The sequence below is a fragment of the Lolium rigidum genome, chromosome 6 (assembly GCF_022539505.1).
Source record: "Lolium rigidum isolate FL_2022 chromosome 6, APGP_CSIRO_Lrig_0.1, whole genome shotgun sequence".
Classification (NCBI taxonomy): Eukaryota; Viridiplantae; Streptophyta; class Magnoliopsida; order Poales; family Poaceae; genus Lolium; species Lolium rigidum.
Genome location: NC_061513.1, coordinates 297,138,179 through 297,161,846, shown reverse-complemented (window position 1 = coordinate 297,161,846; position 23,668 = coordinate 297,138,179). Strand labels below are relative to the sequence as shown.

At 44.1% G+C, this 23,668-nt stretch overlaps 2 protein-coding genes across 2 annotated transcripts in view; both read left to right on the top strand.

Annotated features, from left to right (window-relative positions):
• LOC124664424 (LEAF RUST 10 DISEASE-RESISTANCE LOCUS RECEPTOR-LIKE PROTEIN KINASE-like 1.2) overlaps positions 1-4,008 on the top strand; it is a 31,240-nt gene extending 27,232 nt beyond the window's left edge. The window contains exons 2-3 of the mRNA XM_047201950.1: positions 2,430-2,687; positions 2,809-4,008. Of these exons, the coding sequence (XP_047057906.1) occupies positions 2,430-2,687; positions 2,809-3,749 (1,199 nt within the window). The 3' untranslated portion in view covers positions 3,750-4,008. The remainder of the gene's footprint in view (positions 1-2,429; positions 2,688-2,808) is intronic.
• Positions 4,009-19,497: 15,489 nt separating this feature from the next.
• Positions 19,498-19,929, top strand: LOC124666392. Its single transcript, XM_047203722.1, has one exon. It carries the CDS (start codon positions 19,498-19,500, stop codon positions 19,927-19,929), a length of 432 nt encoding a protein of 143 aa, XP_047059678.1.
• The last annotated feature ends 3,739 nt before the right edge of the window (positions 19,930-23,668 follow it).

Here is a 23,668-nt window from a genome sequence, read left to right as displayed (position 1 = left end):
CGGGAGGCCCTGCCATGTCCCGACGGCCGGCACCGCGTCCAAGATCGGGTACCCGTTCGCGGTTAGCAAGCTCAACCGGAACCTCGTGTTCTACAACTGCACTAGGGCGCCGGCGCCGAGGACTGTGAGGCGGGAAGGGCTGGTGGAGACGGTTTGCCGGAACAATACCTTCGTCCGCGCGGGCGGGTGGTACGGCGAGCGGGGGGAGTACGGTATCGAGGGATGCAATGATACGACCCTGACGGTGCGCGGGACGGAGGACGGGGTGGTGAACCCCGGCGATTACCGGGAGCTCATCAGCGACGGGTTCCTCCTCACCTGGCAGCCGCCACCGCCGGCTGCCGCTGTCGCTGGTAGCAGCAGTGGTAAGTTTGCTCACTCGTCGAATTAGTCATTTTTTAATGGTGGGCGGTAAGCCGTCGCCGTCTCCATCCCCAGCGGCGGCCGCCGCGGCCGCGACATTGCCGGTGGGGAATCGGCAACCAGAAATCACGGGCATAAACAACGCGTTGACTCTGACTAGTCAAAGTCGCTCCCCCACCGTCCATCGCGCCAAAGTCTCACGTCTCCACCGTCCGATCGGTTGTGTGCCTTTTTCTTAGTCTTCGCTCCCGTTTGCCCGTTCAGTCCAATCACCCGTTCCACTTTCCATCCATGCCGCTCTCGCTCCTCCTCCCGCTGCTCGTCGCCTCCTTCCTCCGGCTACCGCCGCCGGCCGGCGCCGCCTGCTCACCCAAGAGATGCGGCAACCTCAACATAGCCTACCCGTTCTGGCTCGAGGAGCCCGGCCAGCCGCCGTGCGGGTCCCCGTCCTTCCAGCTCCGATGCAACAACGGAACCCAAGCTCTCCTCAGCCGCTCCATGTTCGGGCTCTACCAGGTCGTTCAAATCTTCACGGAGAACTCCTCGTTCCTCGCCGTGGACAACAACCTCCCGCTCGACGACGGCTGCCTGCCGCGGTGGTTCAACATCTCCCTGGGCCTCGGGCTCAGCCCGTTCGTCATCAGCAGGCACAACAGCGAGCTGCTCGTCCTCTACAACTGCACCCAGCGGCAGGAGGCGGTACCGGAGGGGTTCCTCCGGATGCCCTGCGCCAACGAGTCCTTCATCCGCCACGGCGGGGGGTACGGCGCCCACCGTGACCACCCCGGGAACCTGCCCCCGGCCTGCCGGCTCTCCGTCGTGCCGGTTCTTGGGGTTCCCGGCGGCGTTGACGAGTACGTCGGGAGCATGAAGGCAGGGTTTCTGCTCGAGTGGACGGTGCCGTCGGACAATTGCCCCAGATGCGCGGCGAGCGGCGGCCAGTGCAGGTACCGGAACGACGGCACCGGGTTTTCCTGCAATTGCTCCGGCGCCGTGTACCCCGACCAGTGCGGTGAGTTGAGGAAATTAACTGACGGCGCCACCATCGATTTTCCTATTGAAATGCAGTCCTTTCTTTTGGGCATGCAAAGAAAGTATTCATCTGAAAAATGCAGGTTCTAGTGACAGACTCAGCGAATTGGTTAGCAAATGCCCACAGCCCACGTAGTTAGCAAAGATGATAACTACTAGTATATCTGACATAGAATTTCTGCCAAGGATAGGTTTACTGGGTTTTACGTCGCTGTTGCTGCCGTGTTTGCTTGATTCTTGCCATTCAACTAATTGATTGAGACGTTGGAGCTTATCGAGTTCTAGTCAAATGCGTTTGTTGAATTAGTCAACATCCATATTTAACAAAGATGCCGTACTGACGGTACCATCTTCCTGGTTTTGTTACTCCCGCAATTCGCCGATCAATGCGCTTACTTTTCTATGTCGTATTCTGTGTTTCAAGCATGTTGACATGACATCACTGCATCTGTGGTCTGAGTGCAAAGCTGAATTGAACACTGTGTGTAGTCTGAAGTCTGAACCAGTGGGTACTTAGAGGAGCTGATGCCTGGGTTATTAAGTGTTAAATAACTTCGCGGGTCAAGAAGAGTGGTGTGATTGTGTCTCTTATGAAATGTATCTTTGTACATTGCCTCCTTTAATTAAGAATCTGAGTATTAGGCGTTCCTGGATCTTGTTTGTTGACCAGCCACAACAGAAAGTTCATGTTGAAACTTGCAAATTTATCATGAGTTCGTGACAAGACCAATCCATCCTACATGAGTTTTTTACCATTTTTCAACTGACTACTATTACGTTTACAAATGGAAAATATGTTTACAGAGTATGTTCTTATGCAGGAAAAAGTATTAAGATTACAAGGAAGCTTAAAATAGGTGAGTATCAACACTCTGCCTGCTTGGCTCATTTTTTTCCTCGGTTCTCATTTTACCTATTCTCATCAGAACTGTATCAGATCTAGGAGGATAAAGGGGTGGAGTCTCAAGATGTAGAATTAGTAGATATCTTAGTTCCTACATATCGCTAACGTGTTATATTGTTGTCCTGATCAGGTTTGGGAGCAGGAGGTGGTGGTATAGTCATTGGGTGCTTGGCCGTTTTTTTGTGGTACAACCGCAAGAAGAGAAATGAGGCTAGAACTTCGTCAAAGCTAATGCGGAGTGGGTCTTCTATGCATTCATCATACAGTAAAGACCTGGAGCTGGGTGGTTCTCCTCACATCTTCACTTTTGAGGAACTTGAAGAGGCTACTGATGGATTCTGTGCTTCAAGGGAACTTGGTGATGGTGGTTTTGGAACTGTTTACAAAGGTGAAATTTTTGCAAATGCTATGAAATCCATCTGTGGCTCTTATTTTGATCTTTTTTTTTGTCATTATTCACCTGGAAATGACAAATATTGATGGCAACTTTCGACATTTTTTTTGTACAGGAAAACTCAAGGATGGGAGAGTAGTTGCAGTAAAACGCCTTTACAAGAACAACTATAAGCGAGTCGAGCAATTTCTGAATGAGGTTGACATCCTGTCCCGGCTTCTCCACCAGAACCTCGTCATCCTATACGGTTGTACGTCCCGTGTGAGCCGTGACCTTCTCTTGGTGTATGAGTTCATCCCCAATGGGACAGTTGCGGACCATCTTCACGGATCCCGTGCGGCAGAGCGAGGCCTCACATGGCCTCTAAGGATGAACATCGCCATAGAAACGGCAGAAGCTCTGTCCTACCTCCATGCGGTTGAAATCATACACCGTGACGTCAAGACGACCAACATATTACTGGACAACGCTTTCCATGTCAAAGTTGCAGACTTTGGGTTATCGCGTCTGTTCCCTCTGGAGGTCACCCATGTCTCAACTGTTCCACAGGGCACACCGGGCTACGTCGACCCTGTGTACCACCAGTGCTACAAGCTAACCGATAAGAGCGACGTCTACAGCTTCGGCGTCGTGTTGGTGGAGCTGATATCCTCAAAACCTGCCGTGGACATGAGCAGGAGCCACAGCGAGATCAACCTGGCGAACATGGCTCTCAACAGGATTCAAAACCATGAGATTGTCCAGTTGGTTGATCCGGAGCTTGGCTACGACACTGACAGCGAGACGAAGAAATCAATAGACCGTGTGGCAGAGGTGGCTTTCCAGTGCCTGCAGCTCGAGAGGGAGCTGAGGCCATCGATCAAGGAAGTAGTGGAGGTTCTGAACTGCATCAGGGACGGGGATTGTCCGGCGAAAAACATGAGCCAGAATGCGTCCCTGAAGGAGGACACTCACTTGCTCAGGGGAAGCCTGCAGTTCTCGCCTGACTCAGTCATCCATAGATTCCATAGCCAGTCAACTAACCACTCGGTAGCGTCGAATGGTAGCGGAGTATGATGTGCTTTGTGTTTGATTATGGAAGAAAATAAGGCCGCCCTTTCTGATCGGATGAGTTGTATATAGCATATAGAGTTTGCTAATGAGGTAATTTATCTGGGTAATTCAGTTGTTCTCTCTGTTGGCCAATAAGTACAACCTCATGGTTGCAGTAACTCGGCACTCGTGAGATTTGCAATGATTCAGACGGTAGGTGTATGTACTAGGAGCAAATTCCAGGATAACCATTGTAATATACATAGTGATATTTTCAGGTTCACACACAAATGAGTGAATTGAGATGTTAAACTGTTCCGCTTGCAAATTACTATAAGAAACCGAAATGGATCATGTAATATCCAGTCTACGTTATGTATTAAGTATTAACTGGCTGGGCCATATACAGTCAAAAGAGTGAATTGGATGTCACTACACTGTTCAATATGCAAATAAAACTGCACCATGTAATATTCAGTTTACAGTAGTTACATCATGTAAGTTTGGCTTGGCCAAGTACCAAATCATCTCAAAGTTCTTTAATGTGTTTATTTGAAATTCGAACTCGCATATAACTTGTGCAATTATGCCAAGGTACTGTACACAACCAGGTTAACTTGGTTCATTTTAGTATTTTCGTGAAAAGAAACTTCTTTCATATGAGCACTTCAGATACCTGGCCCTGTTGGGTGGAGGCGGAGCCGCGCTGGACTTTGAGGTGGAGGAAGAAGTTGCTGCGGCATGATCAGTTCAGTTCATTGAAAGCCGAGTTCAGTTAGTTCAAATGGTAGTGAAATCCTATGTAAGTCGTCAGAGAGGGGTGTTTGTTGCAGCTGTTGCATTTCCGGCTACCTAGTGCTTGTCCCAGGTGAAGGAAATTGTTGCTTCACACAGGCTGCGTTTAGCAAGTGCCAGCTTTGTTCGGGGGCTAAACAACCAAGACAGGTATGCCACTGTGCACGAGACAATCGCTTCTTCTACTTGTCATATTATGTGTTTGCAGGAAACGAAGTTAGAGGCCATATCAATGTTCAATGCCAGTTACTTTGGAGAAAATAGTCTGAGTTTTGCCAAGCAGCCAGCAATAGGGACGTGGGGAGGCATTCTTTTGCTTTGGGACAACTCTGATGGCATTCTTTTGCTTTGACGCAACTCTGATGCCAGAATTTTTTTATGGGCCGGTGACCACGTTTTAACTTTTAAACACTAGCCACGAGAGCGACTTCAAGATCACCATGGTTTATGGTCCTACGGCGTCAAACCACAAGTATCACTTCTTTGCCAAGCTTCTTATGCAAAAGCCACCGTCCGAGGTGCGATGGCTTGCCCTTGTGAATTTAATCACATTCGAAGGGCTCGGGACAAGAACAAGCCCAACATCAATCCAAGCCAACTTGACAATTTTCGGGAAACTTTACAAGCTTGTGAGCTAAAAGAGATTCATTTGCAAAACACCACTTCACTTGGAGCAATTAGAGAGTAAATCTTACTCTTTGCAAGATTGCCGCTTTTGATTGCAACTCAGAGTGGGACCATCGCTTTGACACACATGTCCGTCACGCTCTTTCCTCTTCATTGTCGGATCATTGCCCCTACTTCTTGCCAATGATAGTGGACCAAGAAGACTAAGATAGTTTAAGTTCGATAATTTTTAGCTTCGCCTTCCTTGGTTGAATGAGGTGGTGCACAAGGCATGGAGTGATCCCACACTTCACATTGAGCTATGTCAAGTTCTCTTTCACAAACTGCGCCTCGGGTTCAAGAGTTAGACCAAGTGGGGATGGGTCCTATTCTCAAATTCAAAAGTCTTATTGCATGCCTCCCTACTTATCATCCTCTTGTTCGAAATGGCGCAAGAATTGAGACAATTATCGACCAGAGTGATTGACCTTTGTGTGAAAAGTCATCGTGTTGGCCTTGGTTGAAAGGGCAAGGGAAAAGGAAAAATGCCCGCATAGCAAACATAAAGGAAAAAACCAAGGAGGGATAATCATTTTAATGCGGTTTTTTGCCGTGGATAAGGGAGGACACAAGATTTCAATTGGCTAGGTCCCTATTGTTCTTCTAGCTCTTTCCTTTGGTTGCACGAGTCTCATTATCGTCCTGTGTGAGTTTCTTGGATATAATTCCTATCTTTTGAGATTGACTTTTTTTTTTCTTTGTCCATTGCGGTCCTTTACTTGCCATGACAACATATTGGTTTCTAGTTTTTTTCCATTTGCATGCCACTTTCCATACCTAAGCTCCAAATAAGTAATGTGTGTTTTGCTTCTTACACTTGGTTGCTCTCGGCTTAATTCATTGATTCAATAATATCTTCAAGGTGAGCTCAAATATTAAGTTGCATTGCCCCATTATCACTTCCACATATCTACCTTCCCTTGTAAGAGAGATGTCTAGGGACGGCGGAACCGACGATGGAGAATATGAGCGAGAACGAAAACGAACTCACAAGCATGGATGACATGGAGGCGTTGTACACCAACACTGACTCTCCAAGCCCGGAGGACATGGTGGAGCACCAAACCGACATCGACTAAGATGTCGCCATGGTGGAACACCACACAGGCTATGACTACAACATGGTGGAGCACCCACCAACTACGACTAAGACGCCGACATGGTGGATCACCCCACAAAGTACATCTATGATGCCTACACAAAAAATGGATGCCATGATGGACCACGACATTGACTACGACACCTTCAACACATGGCTGTAAGAAGAGGCAAAACCTTCATCTCACCATGAACAACTATGGTATCCCAACTTAGGTCAAGTATGGTGTGCATGCCCACCATTACCAATGCCGATGGCCCCACCAAGATCAAGTACGACGCCCCCAACATGACCAAGACCGGCATCCCCAAACTTGACAAGTCAATAGAAGCTCCATCAAGATCAACACGGTGCCACTAAATGAGTGTCAATTCATAGGATCATCTTCACCAAGAACATCATATCAATCAAAAAGAACATCGAAAACATGATCTTTATCGACAATCTTCATCCACCTCAAGAAGACACTACAAGAAAAGTGCCAAGGTACATGAACCATCATCACGGCATGCCGAGAAGCTTCATCAGCACACACCTCTCACGAGCTTTGATGACACTCTTCACATCATGATGATGATGCAAGAAGACGGTGGCCACGATATGAAGCGACAACATACTAGAATTTTGACGACAACACTTATCCAAGGAAGAGCACTACACGAGCTCCAAGATCGCCAACACATGAGAAAAACTCCCATGCTGTGAAACAAGATGCTACATAGGTAAACAAGACGGTGGCAAATGAAAAAAAAGGTAACATCACCATCCGGTGTCTTCCTCTTCTACCGCCGCCACCACAATGACACATACAAGAAGCTGAAGCTACCACAAGAAGAGCTGCAAAACACGTGACCATCACCATAGAAACTGGCATTGGGATCATCAAATCTCCAAGGTCAAAGACGACATTGACAAGGCCAATCACACCATCGACAAGGTCGTAAATAAAAGTGCACATGCACAGGTGAACAACACATCAAGGTTCAAAGATATGTTATGATACATGTGCTTACGCAAAGGCCATGACCCATTCGAATGTCCCAACCTCGTTTGCACCCAAGTGCAAGAACAAATGTCATGTGAAGCGGGAGTGCCACGACATGATCTACCTTTAAGATAAGAAACATGAAGATCAATCTTCGATATATTTGGGACACGAGTCAAGTAAGAAGATTAAGCATGGGAATTTCCTTCAACCACAGAGGCGCATGGAGTTGAGAAACTTGAGGATATCCCTATATGCTTGCATGATATGGTATCAATCCCATGAGCATGAGATGCACTTCCCCACTTGAGTGAGAGTAAAAGTGAGAAGAGTGACTCCACCACCATATCTGACACCGAGTCTTTAATTTCGAGGTCATGCACCAAGTGAGTTGAGAGAAGTAGTTGATAGGTCAAGTGAGGCCCTTTCTATTAATAACAACTTAACCTCTACTTTTAGTATTTTATCATATGTTGTATACTAGGTTCCATGAATTGAGAGAAGTAGTTGATAGGTCAAGTCATGCACCAAGTGAGTTGAGAGAAGTAGTATGTACTAGGTTCCATGAATGACGAGGCATCGATCATGGAGAAGATATCCATGGTGGATGAAGATGATGTCATGCCCATTGACGATGAAGAATTCAGCCACATGGAGACGCCTACTACTACCCATGGTTTGAAAAAACGTACTATTTAGGAGCTAATAACTCGATATAGCATATTTGGAGAGCCCCCACTGAATTTTAGTAATTTATCTTGCTATGGCACATTTTTAAAATAGCATGTTATATAATGCTAAAATTTCATAACGTTAGCACGCTATTTTTGTAGCCTACTGACCCAAACACTAGAGTTCTCCTTAGGAGGAAGAAGAAGTTGCTTCCTATATGTCATGGCGATGAACAACAATTTGCTGGTTCGATGACCACTAATATTGATGATTCTGAATAAATAAGTTATGCTATGTTGTTGCCTCGTGGGATGTTGATGTTAGGCTTCCAAAAAAATTAAGAAATATTTTTTTATATAGTTATGTATGAATTGTTCAGCCATTTTTTGACTATATCCTTTTTTTCTAAAATTCTTAATTTTTTAGGTTATACCTGCCTTTTCCTTCTCAAACCTCTGTTTGAGATATAGCATGATATAGCGTGTATAACATTTGGAGGAAGTTGCCTCTATTTCATTAATCACACTATTTTAAATATTGCTACTACCACAACACCTACATCACATGAGCGAGACTACAAAGGTAACAATATGGGTGTTGATGATTCCATGATCCCACTAGTGGACATGATGATTTGTGGTTGCATGATATTGATGATCATAATGCATGTCATATCGCCTTTCTCATTCCATGTGATGCTTTGCTTGAAAATAATGTTGACCATGTAGATATACATATTCATGATTTCATGACCATGCCATATTATGAGTGTTTCACTTTATCTCCTATTTCATGCAACATGTCTAACAATTGGTCTTTCCCATGTATTTATTTGCAATCATGATAATAATGCTTGTTGTGTTATCACAAACTTGAAGAACAACTGCTTTGTTGCTATATTTGTGGACAATGACGAAATTAGATTCCTAATGCCTTGGAATAATGTTTGCAATATTTTTCCATTAATGCATCCAACATGTTAAAGAATTGTTATTTCTGATGCTTTGTTTGCACTAATGTTTGTATGCATCATAATGAGACCCCCCCATAGTTTCTTACATAATGGAGATTTTGCACTTTCCCGTGATAAGCATGTTCACAAATCTACCATGCATATTATGATATCTTGCTTGAAGCTAATAGTGATGTGAAAATAAAGTGGCATATCATGATGGATGATGTGTTTATCTACCATGAACACACGTTGTTTTATTTGACTAACACGTGTGTAGGTACACGGACTACAATTCCAACCTCGATTGAGCATGAGTTGAAGAAAAGAGCTCTTGAGAGCGTAATACATGTGAATTCATAACCGAACCCGGTTCTAATACCTTCCCCATGATTTGCATCAACCATGCTAGAAAATTTCTCTTTCACGTGGTTTGTTTCCACACATGTTGGTGATATTTTTGCATCTTGTGACAATCATGTTCCAAAGATATTGAATATTGATGCTTTATGTGTCGCAACAAGCACAATAATCAATTTCTCTTTCATATTCCTTTTTTGCAATTATAGTGCTATATTGTACATGACTTTTCACGACTCTTATCCATTTCTACCGTTGGTGTTGCCTCATGAAATTGAATAATTGATCATTCTTTTGGTTTGCTAGCAACCACACTTGCGCAAATGATATTTTGGTGAATTTTTTGAAGAATGTTTCTTGTGTTGCAACAAATACAATGACAACTTACACTTTCCAATGGTTTGTTTCTACACATGTTTATGATATCTTGGACACTCTCCCTTTTGTGTTTTTACCAAATTCTCCTCTTATTTCATTAAAGATGATGCCCAATTTTTCTTTACGATGCTTTGAGTGCAATGATGCACATGTTATTTAAAATGAGATGGATAACATGGTCATATCAACTTTCGATTGAGTTTTTGTGCTTCCACATTTGGAGGATTGTCAAACAACTTTGCTTGCACATTGACCTCACATTTGCATTATCCTTAATATATTTGTTTTGTGCTAAAGGTGTTGTGAACAAAAATGGGCATGCCATTGATGAAGTGCTCATCTATCACACACACATACATTGTTTGGTATTTCGCGTCTGAAGGTACATATGCATATTCATCAACCTCTACGAAGCATGAGTTGACGAAAGGAGCTTTAGAGAGCTACTTCCGGATGTGCACCAATGAGTGTTTTGCACCCCACACTTCTACTTAACATGATCTCTCAATGAGAGCACATCTACATCTTGATAAGGTGACCTGTTTCTACTTAAGGAATCATGCCAATATGTTCGAGTATTGTTGTGAGCTTCATAGGCTTCACAGAAGGAGAAGGAACATTGAAGAGTCACCAAGCCATTCATATAAAGAACGACCACATGGTGAACACCAAGTACAAGCCTATCTATCTACCTCATCTACATGATGATAGAGAGTTATCGTTTTGGATGACTCTTTTTGAAGTGGGGGAGATGATGCAGCCTAACCTATGGTTGTCACCACATCATGTGCGTGACCAACAATACACACACCAACCTATCACTCGAAGGTGAATCTTATCCTTTATTCGTGCCTATGAATATCTCTCATGAATGGTATACTACTTAGTACTCCATCCTGTATAAATGCTAGGATCACATCCACAAGTACGGAGGGACGGAAGAAAGCCATGGAGGCTCGGAGACTGGAGACCCACGTCATAGAGCCTTAGAAGAGAATAAAGATGAAGAGCAGTAAGATCTAGAATAGTACTACCACTCTAAGTACTGGTACTACCACCTTCTTAAAAGAGCGGTACTACCACTTGAGGTACTGTCCTGGTACCGCTCGAGCCGTGTGAAGATGCAGAATACCCACTGGTACCTGACCTGCACAACCGCGCGCCACTCGAAGTCAACCATATTTAAGGAAACTGGAACTACCACTTCAGCCATCAGTACTACTGCCCACATTAAGTTTGGACAATTATTTCTGGCCCAAGGCCCACTTACCCCTTGGCCCCATTACGTATTTTGTGGTTGGAATATATAAAGGACCCCACCCCATATGTAAAACCTAGACATGATGTGACGATAGAATTAGGCTTGCCTCTCTCACCTATGGGAATTATGTAAACCCCTTCCCCTACTTAGACCACAAATCAATTGGCTTATATCAGGGCCCCTCCCTATCAATGATCTTTCATCTTTGGTGATGTCGACTCTAGATGATATCTTGCTATGCAATTCTAACTTTTTGGTATTTTCCTTTGCAAATATAACAATTTTTGTTCTCTTCACCATTCTAGGATTCTATCTTTGGTTTGGCAATCTTTCCCTTGCAAATCTGCCTTTGGATCTTTTGCTTGTGAATTATATTGAGTTGGTGAATCGGGCCACTAAGGAAAAACGGTGTGGGTGTGTGGTGTGAGTTTGTATGGTCCCCTTTTGCATTCTCCGTCGAGTTCTTTGAGTTCATCCACAGACTCCCACGAATTCGGGATGATCGGGTCACCCAAGGGTTCAAGCCGTACATAACCCCCTCTTTCTGTTTGGTACTCAAACGATTCGATTTCCAACACATTGAAGACATGTGTGCCTGGAAGCTTCCATCATGGAATGGGAATGTCACTATGGTTGGCCGCACCACCATCGTTAAGTCGGCTATAACTTCCCAAAGATACCTATTACTTGACACCGCTAGTTTTCCCTCTAGGCATTTTTAATGTTGATCAATAAGACTAGAAAGCCTTCCTTTGGTTGGCTAAAGTCACCACCACCAACGCCAAATGTAGAAATCATTGCGAAACGGTGTGCCATCCTAAAAAAAACCTGGGGGATTAGGTGTGATGCATTTGGACAAGTCCGTGATAGCTCTTAGCCTTTGATGACCATGTCTTGAGTGGAAGGAGCATACAAGATGAAATGGAGTACAAGGACATCTTTTACCCTGCCACTTCTATCACAACATGAAATGGATGGAAGGCCTATTTTTGGGAGGCACCATGGCTAGGTGGGAGGAAGCCTAAATAAATTGCGCCTATCATATTTGCTGTACCAAAGAGAAAATGTTGGAAGGTTAATAAATCCTTGAAAGATAATGATTGGGTAGGAAAAGTGGATTTGGGAGAAATGTTCTCTATGGAACACCTCACCCAGTTTGTAGATCTTTGGGTTAGCTTACAAAATGTGCATCTTGATCACAATATGGACGAGGACATTAGTTGGAAGCTCACTGTCAATTGACAATATTCTGCCAAGTTGGCCTATGAAGTGCAATTATTCGGCTCTATATCCTCCATCATGTACAAAACAATGTGGAATGCGTGGGCACCTCCTAAAGATATTTTATGCAAAAATAGAATTTGTAGAACGAACCGCTTGTAAAAAAAGAGGATTGCCTAATTGTGGGCTATTTTCTTTATGCAAACAAACCGCGGAGTCGGTTTGTCGTCTCTTCGTCAATTGTGGATTCACATCCCTTTTCCAATACATCATAGATGGATGGAATATCCCATATCCATCATAATCAATGGACATGTGTCACGAGCAAGAACTGGTGGAGCACGATGACGGATGGCTCCATCTTTTTTTTTGACACAAAGACAGTGGGGAAGGCCCCCACTGCGCCGTTTTCATTTTTTATATAAAAAGGAAAACATATTTACAATGGTCCATAGTCCCAGGAAAAATGAAACAATTACGAATGATCTATCCAGTCCTGCATGCCTTCTTTCAGGCTGGGTTTAACCCTATGCCAAACATGAGCTATGGATAATTTAAATGATGCAAAACAATTCTCAATGTCCCTCTGGTCATTTTCAAAAATGAACTTGTTTCTCTGGTACCAAATGCTCCAGCAGCCCACCATCATGGCCTCTTTGAAGAAAATATTGTTGAATCTATCATTTGCTTCAGTGAGCACCTCCATAATATGTAGATCAGTGTTCCATTCAATCCCTAGCATCCACCAAAAATTTCCGCTGATGTCACACTCAAAGAATAGGCGTGTCATACATTCTTATAAATTGTCATCACAAAGTATGCAGTTTGGATATTCATTAAAGAAATTCTTGCGTTTCATAAGATCTTTAGTATTCAGCCTGTCTTGTATCAGCAGCAAAAAGAAGACCTTATGCTTTGGCAAGCAAGCAGAGTTCCAAATCCACAAAAATGGTGTAGGTGCTATTCTTGGTTTAGTGATTGCAAGATATACCTTCTTTGTCGAGTATTTGACACTATTTCTAGTCAAGGACCATTTATCCTTCTCCATTGGTGAATTCTCAATTGGGATAATAATGGAATTTAGTGTATTATGTAGTTTGGTACATTGCTCATCTGCAACAGTAGACAATGGGGTATGGAACATTTTGTATCTATCTTCCTGCATCTGCTATACTGCATGTTGTATTGTGATATTCTTGTTCTTTGCAAAACAAAACAGTTGGGGGAATTTGCTAAGCATGATTGACTCATTCCATTTGTCTTACCATAGATGAATACTATGTCCATTACACGGGGTCACTGTGGTTAACTGTTTGAACTCATCCAATAATGCAGTACAACTACGCCACCAATGTTATCCCTTCATGATAGTTTGATCCGGTAGTACCCCAGAATCATAGTATGCTCCCCATATAAGCTGGACCCAAGGTATGTCCTGACAGTTGTAGAACTTATATAGGTTTTTAATCAACATGGCTTTGTTTTGCTGCTTGAGATCTAGTACACCAAGTCCTCCAGATTTCTTGGGCAGACAATTTTTTTCCATTTAACCAGACAAGATCCACTTTTATGAATATCTTTACCATGTCATAGAAAATTCTTGCTTGCTTTTTGTACATGATCAATATGTGTGGCATGGAGTTTCATTGCACCCATTACATGGTTTGGCATAGCAGCAATAGATTTTATTGCCAACAGTCTGGCACTATGACATAAGATTTGCCAGTCCAGAAAGTCTCCTATCAATTTTGCAAATCATAGGGGTGAGATCATCAACTTTCGGCCTAGTAGTACCCATTGGTAGACCAAGGTAAGTAAAGGGTAATGCCTCTACTTTGCAACCAAATCTAGCAGCAAGCTCCTGACTTTTTTGTGTAGATGTATTAATAGGAACCAGAGAGGATTTGCGGTAAATAATTTTGAGGCCAGTGGTTAAACTGAAATCTTGTAGCAGAGTCTCCAGATAGCATATTTGGTCAACATAAGCTGGCAATATAAGCAGAGTGTCATCTGCAAATTGTAGTATGGGATATTTTTGTCCATAGCTATTATCCACATGTAAATGTATATGTCCTTCATGCCAGACATTATTCACCACAATTTGAAGCAATTCAGCAGCTGCAACAAATAGTAGGGGGTAGTGGGTCACCTTGCCTTACTCCTCTTTTGCAGATAATATTTTTCCTGGGACACGTTTAAGTATAACACTAGTAGAAGCACTAGTTAAAATTTGGTTAATCCAGGATATCCAGATATTTCCAAAACCCATGTGCTTCATCATATCAATAATGGTATTATATTCTACCATATCAAATGCTTTTTAAAGTCCAATTTGATAATAACAATCTCTTTCTTGGATTTATGACATATATGAAGATATTCAAAGACCCAGGCAAGACAGTGTTGTATGGTTCTGGTTTTGATGAAACCATATTGATTCTGGTGAATAAGTGGGATAATTTCCTTTTGTAGTCTATTGGCCAGCAATTTTGTGATGATTTTCAGTGCCATACTGACCAAAGATATTGGTCTAAAATCAGAGGGAGTTTCAGGAGAATTAATTTTGGGGATCAGAGTTATGTATGCAGTATTAAGGCTGTGAATATCCAAATTTCCACTATAGAAACTGAAGGAAAGTTCATAAAACTGATGCTTCATGATATGCTAGTATTTTTTCATACACTGTCCATTAAATCCATCAGGGCCAGGAGCCTTGTCATTTGGCATGTTATGAACTACTTCATAAATTTCTTTCTTGGTAAAAGGAACTTCTAGCGTGGAGAGATCATGTGGGGTAATCATACTGGCTAGATCGAATCTCATTTCAGTTGGCTCTGTTTTTCCAAGCCTATTTCTGAATGCACTCCATAGAATAGTTGCCTTCTGATCATGTTGTGATTATACATTCCCATCATCTGACTTGACACTACACGAATGGGGCGATATGCCGAGGGCCGGGAACCCTCGGAGTAGCCTGTTTTGGCCCTCGGCATAGGCTACGCCGAGGGCCGCCCTCGGTATATCTCCTCGGCGGCTACCTCCCTCGGAAGAGTCACCATTGCCGTCGACGTAGCCCGGTCCTTGGCGTAGGACGCTACGCCGACGGTAAAACGCCGGCATACAAATTTGAAAAAATCAAATTTTCATTTTCAAAAATTAAATTCCAAAAAAATATTGAAAAAAATGATTTTTGGCTATGCCGACGGCAAAACCCTCGGCATATAGTTTTAAATTTTTTCAAATTTTAATTTATTTTACACAATTTTTTTTCTTCTTTTTTACTTGTTTATCTTTCACCCAAGACACTTTTAACTCTAAGTATACTTAATCTTAGGTCAAATTACAATCATGGTTAAACTTTCCAGTCGGTCACCCATCCTCACACTACTCCAGGCTCAGCACGCTTAACTTTTGGTTCCATTCGAATGAGTTTCCATTACAGAATTGACATCTTGCTGATAATAATAGCATATCAACCCTATTAACCCTTGGACCGTGATTTCACACCTATGTATTTTTAAATTCCAAATAATTACTTAATAAATAATAATGAATATATAAGTAATAATAATATTGAATTCAAATAACAATAAAATGATTTTTTTTGGTCTTTTTTCTATTTAATATGGAATAATTAATATCTTTAAATCTAAAAAACGAAATTCTACAAATAATATGTCTAAATCGATCAGAAAAATGAGTGGAATCTAAATATAACATCCATATCATAATTTGAACCTAAAAATTAGAGATATCCAAATATAACGTCCAGTTTGCCATCTGGCCAAAACAGCCCCCTCGGGAGATGCGAAATGGTTGTACCGGGCGCGCTAGTGCACCGTTCGCCAACACGCTAAACGGATAAAAATTAGCATATAAAGTGATTTTTTATAGACCTAAAAACATTTTTTTGCGTAATTTATGGAGCGATGGAAAGTGTACCCCTAGTTCAAATACGACCAGTTTCCAGCGGATTCGGCGGGACACCGCAGAAAGCTGCAGGGATTCCCAGATACCTAGCGCGCACGTATGGCATATGATATGTGGTCCGGAGGCGGTGTCCTAACACTATGTGGAGGTCTCGCACAATACTAAAATGTGCTCCATGTAGCAGCTTCACAAAAAAAAAACCCGTTTTGACACCCCGAAAATGAAAAAACCATCGCCCATGGGTTGGATTGGAAATCCGCTCCCGGGGCCTTGCTTCCATCCCACGGACCACACATGTGCCAAATATGGCCCCGTTCCGACAAACTATGAGGTGTCACCGGCCGTTTCCTACTCATTTGCCGTAAAAGCCATAGAACTCCGGACGTGATAGCCCTATTTGTGAAGCGTTATCCAAAATAATTGCCGTATCCTAATTCCGACTTTTGGAGTGGTTACTAGGACACATAAAATAATGTCATGCGGCTCCGTGGGATTTTTTTTAACTTCGTTTAAATTGCCATTCGGCCAAAACGGGCCGCCACGGAGATGCGGTATGGCCGTACCGGGCGCGCTGGTGCACCCACTCACCATCGCGCTAAACGAGAAAAAATTAGCACATAAAGTGATGTGTCGTAGACCTAATTTTTTTTCCGGAATTTATTGATCGACGGAAAGTGTACCCCTAGTTTAAATCCGGTCAGTTTCCAGCAGATTCGGCCAGACACCGCAGGAAGCCGCATGGATTCCCAGATAGCTAGCGCGCACATGTGACATGTGATATGTGGTGCGAAGGCGGTGTCCTACCACTACGCGGAGATCTCGCGCAATACTAAAGTGCGACCCATGTAGCTGCTTCACAAAAAAAAACCGTTTTGGCACGCTGAACATAAAAAAATCATCGTCCATGGGTCGGATTGGAAATCCGCTCCCGGGCCTTGCTTCCCATCCTAGGGACCCCGCACGTGCCAAATATGGCATCGTTCCGACAAACTATGCGGTGTCACGGGTCGGTTCCTACTCATTTCCCCTAAGAGTCATAGAACTCCGGACTTGATAGTTCTGTTTGTGAAGGGTTTTCCAAAATAATTGTCGTATCCTAATTCTGACTTTTGGAGTGGTTACTAGGACACATAAAATGACGCCATGTGGCTCCGCGGAATTTTTCTGACTTCGTTTAAATTGCCATCTGGCCTAAACGGGAACCCGAGGACATATAAAAAAGTGTTTGAATTGTTAGTATGTTAACATGGTACTGTACATGATTTAAATATGCATGATTTTGACATAAACAAATAGAGGATATTTTCTGAACATTTTGACACCTTATACGCATTTTTCTGACATCATATGAATTTGTTATGATTTTTACAAAATTAAACAAATTTAAAAAATAGCCTACGCCGAGGGTGGCTGTCGGCGTAGCCCTGTCTACGCCTAGGGTCAAACATATGCCGAGGGCTGCCCTCGGTGTAGACCTCGCTACACCGACGGCAACTCTACACCGAGGGTCGGACTGCAGGCTGGCCTGGCCGGGCCATACGCCGACAGCCCCGACGTTTGGCCGTCGGCGTATAGTCTGGCCCTCGGCGTAGCCTCCCATTCCTGTAGTGTGATAGTTGCAATATGTTATGTCTGTAATTCCTGGTGGCCACTGTATGGATTTTTTTTTGTATTCTCATCCCTTAGTTTAGCCCATCTGATATTTGCACGTTTCCTCCAATACAGTCTATGTGCTTCAATTAATTTGGTTTGATGTTTTATCAGTGCAGCTCTGAAATTTCTCTCCACAACAGAGAGTGGTCTCTGTTCTTCTAGTCCATCTAGAAGAGTGAGTACTCAGCTGCAGTGACTGATAATAACTGACAGCTGTGATAGGTGCTTGCTCTATTTTTTTATACCTTGCCGTAGGGATTTAAATCTGGCAGTCATATCTTGTGCTGCATTTTTATAGTGTCCTTGGTGTTGCCAATGCTTTTCATTGCTTCCCTCACATTGCTAATCATATGGGAAATTTGAAATGAGCGTAATGCGCGGATGTTCCACAACAACCATGCGCCTTCCCTTGTAACCTTAGAGAAAATTAAGAGGGAAGTCCGATTGTGGGGTAACCGCGGACGCTAAATAAACGTTTGGATGAAATAATGTTGGGAGAGTAGTGAGTAGTCCCATGTTTATTTTGTTATGTTTGTATACTGACCCGGACTTTTGGCTCTCGGGTGCAGGCGCACCCTATATACTCTAAAAAATGTAGCAATTTCAAATAAAGTCAAAAAAATTCGAATCCTCTTGGGAATCAAAGATAATCAAGTATTGTACTCGTATAAATTTGTTTGGCCAAAAAATGTTTCACATTAACTTCAGGCAAAAAAAAAACAAATCTATGACGAATATAGCGTGAATAGTACTTTTATATAGGACCTTCAAGTCTGTTTTTTTCACCCAGGAAACAAGAGAAGCTATTTCATGGTGAATCTTTCATATACGAGTACAATACATGATCATCTTTGATTCCCAAAAACATTTGAATTTTTTTGACCTTTTTCTGAAAAAAAAATTCCATATAGGGTGCGCTTGCTCCCAGGTTCACCCATGCAATTTCAATGTTTGTACGGACTTTCTTGTCAAATTATTCTTCTTAATTATTAGATTGGCAAAAAGCTTTTTGCTCCCCTTTTTCAAAAAAAAATACGGCTTGTAAAATGCGCTCTTGCAGGCGCATCTATATATGTTGATGTCCAGTTTCTGAACTTTCTGAAATTAAACAGAGAACATCAGTACATGCTTAGCCTGAACTGACTGCTTCTTCCTCCACTGAACGCATCAATCAAATCAAATGCCCTGACCATACATAATCCCATAAACTAATCCACAGATTTGGCCTCTCTCCAACTGGGATCCCAGGGGGACAAGCACATATCCAAATCCCACACTACCATACATAGAACAGCATGCAGAGTACGCGCTGGTCCTTGGCCTCTTGCGGCACCGAAATTCTCGCGTCCTCTAGCACCCTGACGGCGACACCGATGCTGATGCTGCCACATGCCAATACCCTTTTTCTTTTGTCCATTGGGCAGACAGCCTCCGGCGCTAGTCTGCAGGCCTCCATCTGGCGCCGCGTCGTGCATTGGCGGCCCTCGCACGTAAACAAAAGAAATCCAAGAATGTTCGGTGGTTAGACCTCCTCCCGCTCCAATGTTTTTATAGTAGCAGCCTCGAGTCCAGTCCAAAGCGCAAAGCACCATTATTTCAGGATCGTCTCCAGAATCCCAGGTCGTAGGTCTCCAAAGCAGCAGCGACCGCCGGTAGCAGCTCAGGCGCCGCTAACCGGACCATGAGAGGCCGCGCAAGTATATAACCAATCCCACTGTCATATCCCAGGCTCAGAACCAGAGCTAGATAGAGATCAGTAGTGGGAGAGGCTGCAGTGCACTGCACCGGAACGGCAGGGATATGGCCGCCGGGTCGACAACGCACAAGCCGAGGGCCAAGAGCTTGTGGCTGCTGGTGCGCCGGATGCTCTGCCGCGGCAGCAAGCCGCACAGAACAACTTCCGGTGCGGCCGCCGGAGACGGAGGAGACGACGGCGGAGAGAAGAGCAGCCTCCTCGGCAGAAGCGGCTCCCTGGAGGAACTCCTGGGGTCGGACGGCGCCGGGATCCATGCCAGCGTGAAGAAAGATGTGCAGCACGTCCTGCTGCCTGACCACCGGCAACGGCAGCCGGCGGACGTGGCTCGCCCGGAGGCCACGCTGGCCGTGTCGTCGTCGGCGCGTGCTGGCGGCGCGGCCATGCAGCAGTACCGGCGGTTTGTCTTCGGCGGGTTCCGGCGGCGGCTCATGATGCGGCGGCAGTGGCGGCCGATGCTCGTCGCCATCCCGGAGTGATCGATGCACCAGCCAACCGACGGGAAAGCTTCGATCGGCCGCGTCGTGTGCTCGAATCCTGCGGACTTCGGCTGCCGTTTGTGCACCAGTGTATAGCTTTTCGTGTTGTTCCGTTCATCCCGGCCACTTTGTTCGTTTCTTGCTCCGCGATCGCCTTGTGGCTGATGATTCCGTTATGGCGTGTTCGTAATGCTGGTACTCGGTACATAACTGGACATTGCTTGTTTGGGAAGCGACTTGAACAAGTCTTTGCTTGATCGGCGTATAAGCTTTCCAAATTATCCAGCTAGCAAAATAGAGGTACCCTGGGACTCGGTCTTTGCTAAAGGTGAGGTCCAATGGTTTCATCTTTTGGCTTTCGATGGTCTCGAGGCATTTCGAATTACAAATTTGAAAACGAGGTGGCCTGGCTCTCTTGGCGATCCATTCTTCCCTGGTCTTCGTGCTTTACGCTACCATCAAAAGATAGCTACAAGTTTTAGGGCTATCCAAAGCATAAGTACGTGGCCATCTTTGCTTTAGCACGAGAATTGAACGGACCAAAAAGAGTCTTTATCATGTGCCTCTTAGCACATCTTCAACGGTCCGACAAAAACAAACCAACTCGTTTCTGTTTGGTTGGACACTTTGAGAGAAAAACTCCAGCCCAGCGGCTCGACGCAAGCTGTTCGCATTGACCTATTTGCGACCTAAATTTGGGCTCCAATCGCGTCGTCATTGTTGAATATGATCCGAAATCTATTTACCTATTGTGCTATGGAAGGAGTCCTAATGGACAACGCGTGTCAATCGTGCTACACGTAGCACACATATACAACTCTATTTCATGTCCGTCAAGAAAGAGAATTGTTTGCCCATGTATATATATATGTATATATATATATACATATATATATATATACATAGTTTTAGGTAGTCATATAATAGATGAGAAAAAGTTACACATATTGATAGCATATAGAGGATGGGTTCTCTCATGTATTGTAATACTCCTCCAATTATACTGAGAGCGCCGCCGTGCGTTTCGTGGTTTTTCCCGTTTGGGTTTTCCACGTAAATTTTTTGTTCTTGTTCTTTGTTTGATTTACTTTTATTGCATGGTTTTGTAACAATTGTGAACAAGGCTGTGACAACATGCGCGTCGATGCCAGTTTTCCTTGGGCCCATGCACCCCACTTCGGCTTCTGCTCATCCTCTTCTTTGACGCCAATATGGCCTTATGAGTCACGTTAACCGCCTCACTTTGGCATTCGAGTGGGTGGCATCGGCCTACCGCGCAAGGGCATTGATGGTGTCGTGTGTGCCGTGGCTTTTTATACCCTTCATGTAGTGTTGGTAATATATTCAGCTGTTGGTTAAGGACTATGGATTATAAGTTTAAAATACTCACTACGGGAAAACACAGATTTGCCGTGTTGGCCAAATACGCGGCAAAGCCCCTTCGGAACACGGCAAAGCTCTTGCCGTGTGGCGGAACACGGTAAAGTCCACACGGCGAAAAACAGCACGGCAAAGGATCTTTGCCGTGTGCCTTTCTGCGCGGAACACGGCAAAGCCTTTGCCGTGTGCCTTCCACCCAGGAGCACGGCAAAAATACAGTTGACGGAATCCAGACTTAACAGACGGCGCCACGTCAGATGGTTTTTGCCGTGTGCATCCAAACAGAGAACACGACAAATATTCAAACATTCACCGTGTGTCTTCCATCAAGGACCACCGCAAAAGCTTTTCTTTGCCGTGTGCCACACCGTGAGACGAGCACGGCGAAGAAACGACACGGCCCACCGGCCCCACCCCCTTTCCCTTTCTTTGTCGTGTGCCACCGACAAGGGAACACGGCAAATGCCCTCCCTCTTTGCCGTGTGCCACCAAACTAGGGAGCACGGCAAAGGTCATTTGGCCTGACCAAATGGTCACCCCGGATGCACAGGCTGCTGCCACGTGTGCTCTTTGCCGTGTGCATGCACATGGGAAAGATCACACGGCAAAGGGCACACCCAGTTTTTTTTTCGATTGTTTCCTTTTAATCCCTGCATAGAAAGCAATAAATATACATATAACAGTTTAAAACTCACAAATATCATCATATATCCCTATATCATCATAGCCGGTGTCACCATATCATCATAACCACATAAATAACAACAAAATGGATCATCAAATGTCCATAGAAGTCACATAGTTCATCAAATGTTCATACAAGTCACATAGAAGTCACATAGTTCATCAAATGTCCATACAAGTCACATAATCCATCAAATGTTCAAAGAAGTCATATAGTCCATAGTGGTTACATATCCATAGTGCAAAGTACATAAACACCATATAGATAAGGCAAAGCTAGCCACATGTCCACCGCAAACACATGAAAACCTTGATGATGAAGGGCTCTACATGTTGGCCACGCCGGCGATGATCAAGGGGCATCATGTTGCACATCCTACAAGTTTCAAATCAAGAGGGCATTGTGAGATTGGCACATCATATATTTTTTACAAGTTGCAATTTTGACAAGTTTGGACAATAAAGTGAGATTGACAAGTCATATATGTTTGAGAAGTTGCAATTTTGATGAGTTTGAAGACTAGAGCGAGTGAGGCTAAACTTAGAAGCGTGTGAGTCACCAATTTAGGAGAACTAACCTGGAACAACGCGCGTTGGTTCCCAATGTTCGTGCTTTGCTGAGCTGACGTACGAGGCGTCGGCGTGATTTCCAATTCACCTTGGGCCGCATGGTTGGAGCCGCCAACCGAACTCTGTAAACTATAGAATCATTTAATTAGTCTATCTCAAGATGCAGCCTAGCCTCAAGAATCATCCAGGGGACTTTCGCCTCTGTAAACAGAGCACCACTACGGGGGACATGCTTCGGACGGCGGTCAGCCTCGCCATCTAAATGCTTGCCTTTTTTCCTTAAGGGATGCTTGCGCGGAAGGAAACGACGATTGAACGGGTACACAACTTTTCTGCTTTTTTCCAAATATTTACTTTCAGTCTCATCTAAACAGTGTGTGCATGCATTGTATCCTTTGTTCGTCTGTCCTGAAATGTTACTAAGAGCAGGCCAATCATTGATGGTTACGAATAGCAACGCTCGTAGGTCAAATTCTTGCTCGGTGTGCTCATCCCACACACGTACACCTGGTTTGGCCCACAACTCCAAAAATTCATCGACTAATGGCCTCAGGTACACATCAATGTCGTTGCCCGGTTGCTTTAGGCCTTGGATAAGCACTGGCATCATAATAAACTTCTGCTTCATGCACAACCAAGGAGGAAGGTTGTAGATACATAGAGTCACGGGCCAGGTGCTGTGACTGCAGCTCTGCTCCCCAAAAGGATTCATGCCATCTGTACTTAGACCAAAGTATAAGTTATTTGCCTCACCTGCAAAATCCGGGAACTCTCTCCCGATGTTTCTCCACTGCCGACCATCAGCGGGGTGCCTCAACATCGCGTCTTTCTTACGTTCTTCCATGTGCCATCGCAACAACTTGGCATGCTCTTTGTTTCTGAACAAACGTTTCAACCGTGGTATTATTGGAGCATACCACATCACCTTCGCAGGAACCCTCTTCCTGGGTGGCTCACCCTCAACATCACCAGGGTCATCTTTTCTGATCTTATACCGTAATGCACCACATATCGGAAATTTATTCAAATTCTCGTACTTCTCACCGCAGTAGAGGATACAGTCATTAATGCATGCATGTATCTTCTGCACATCTAATCCTAGAGG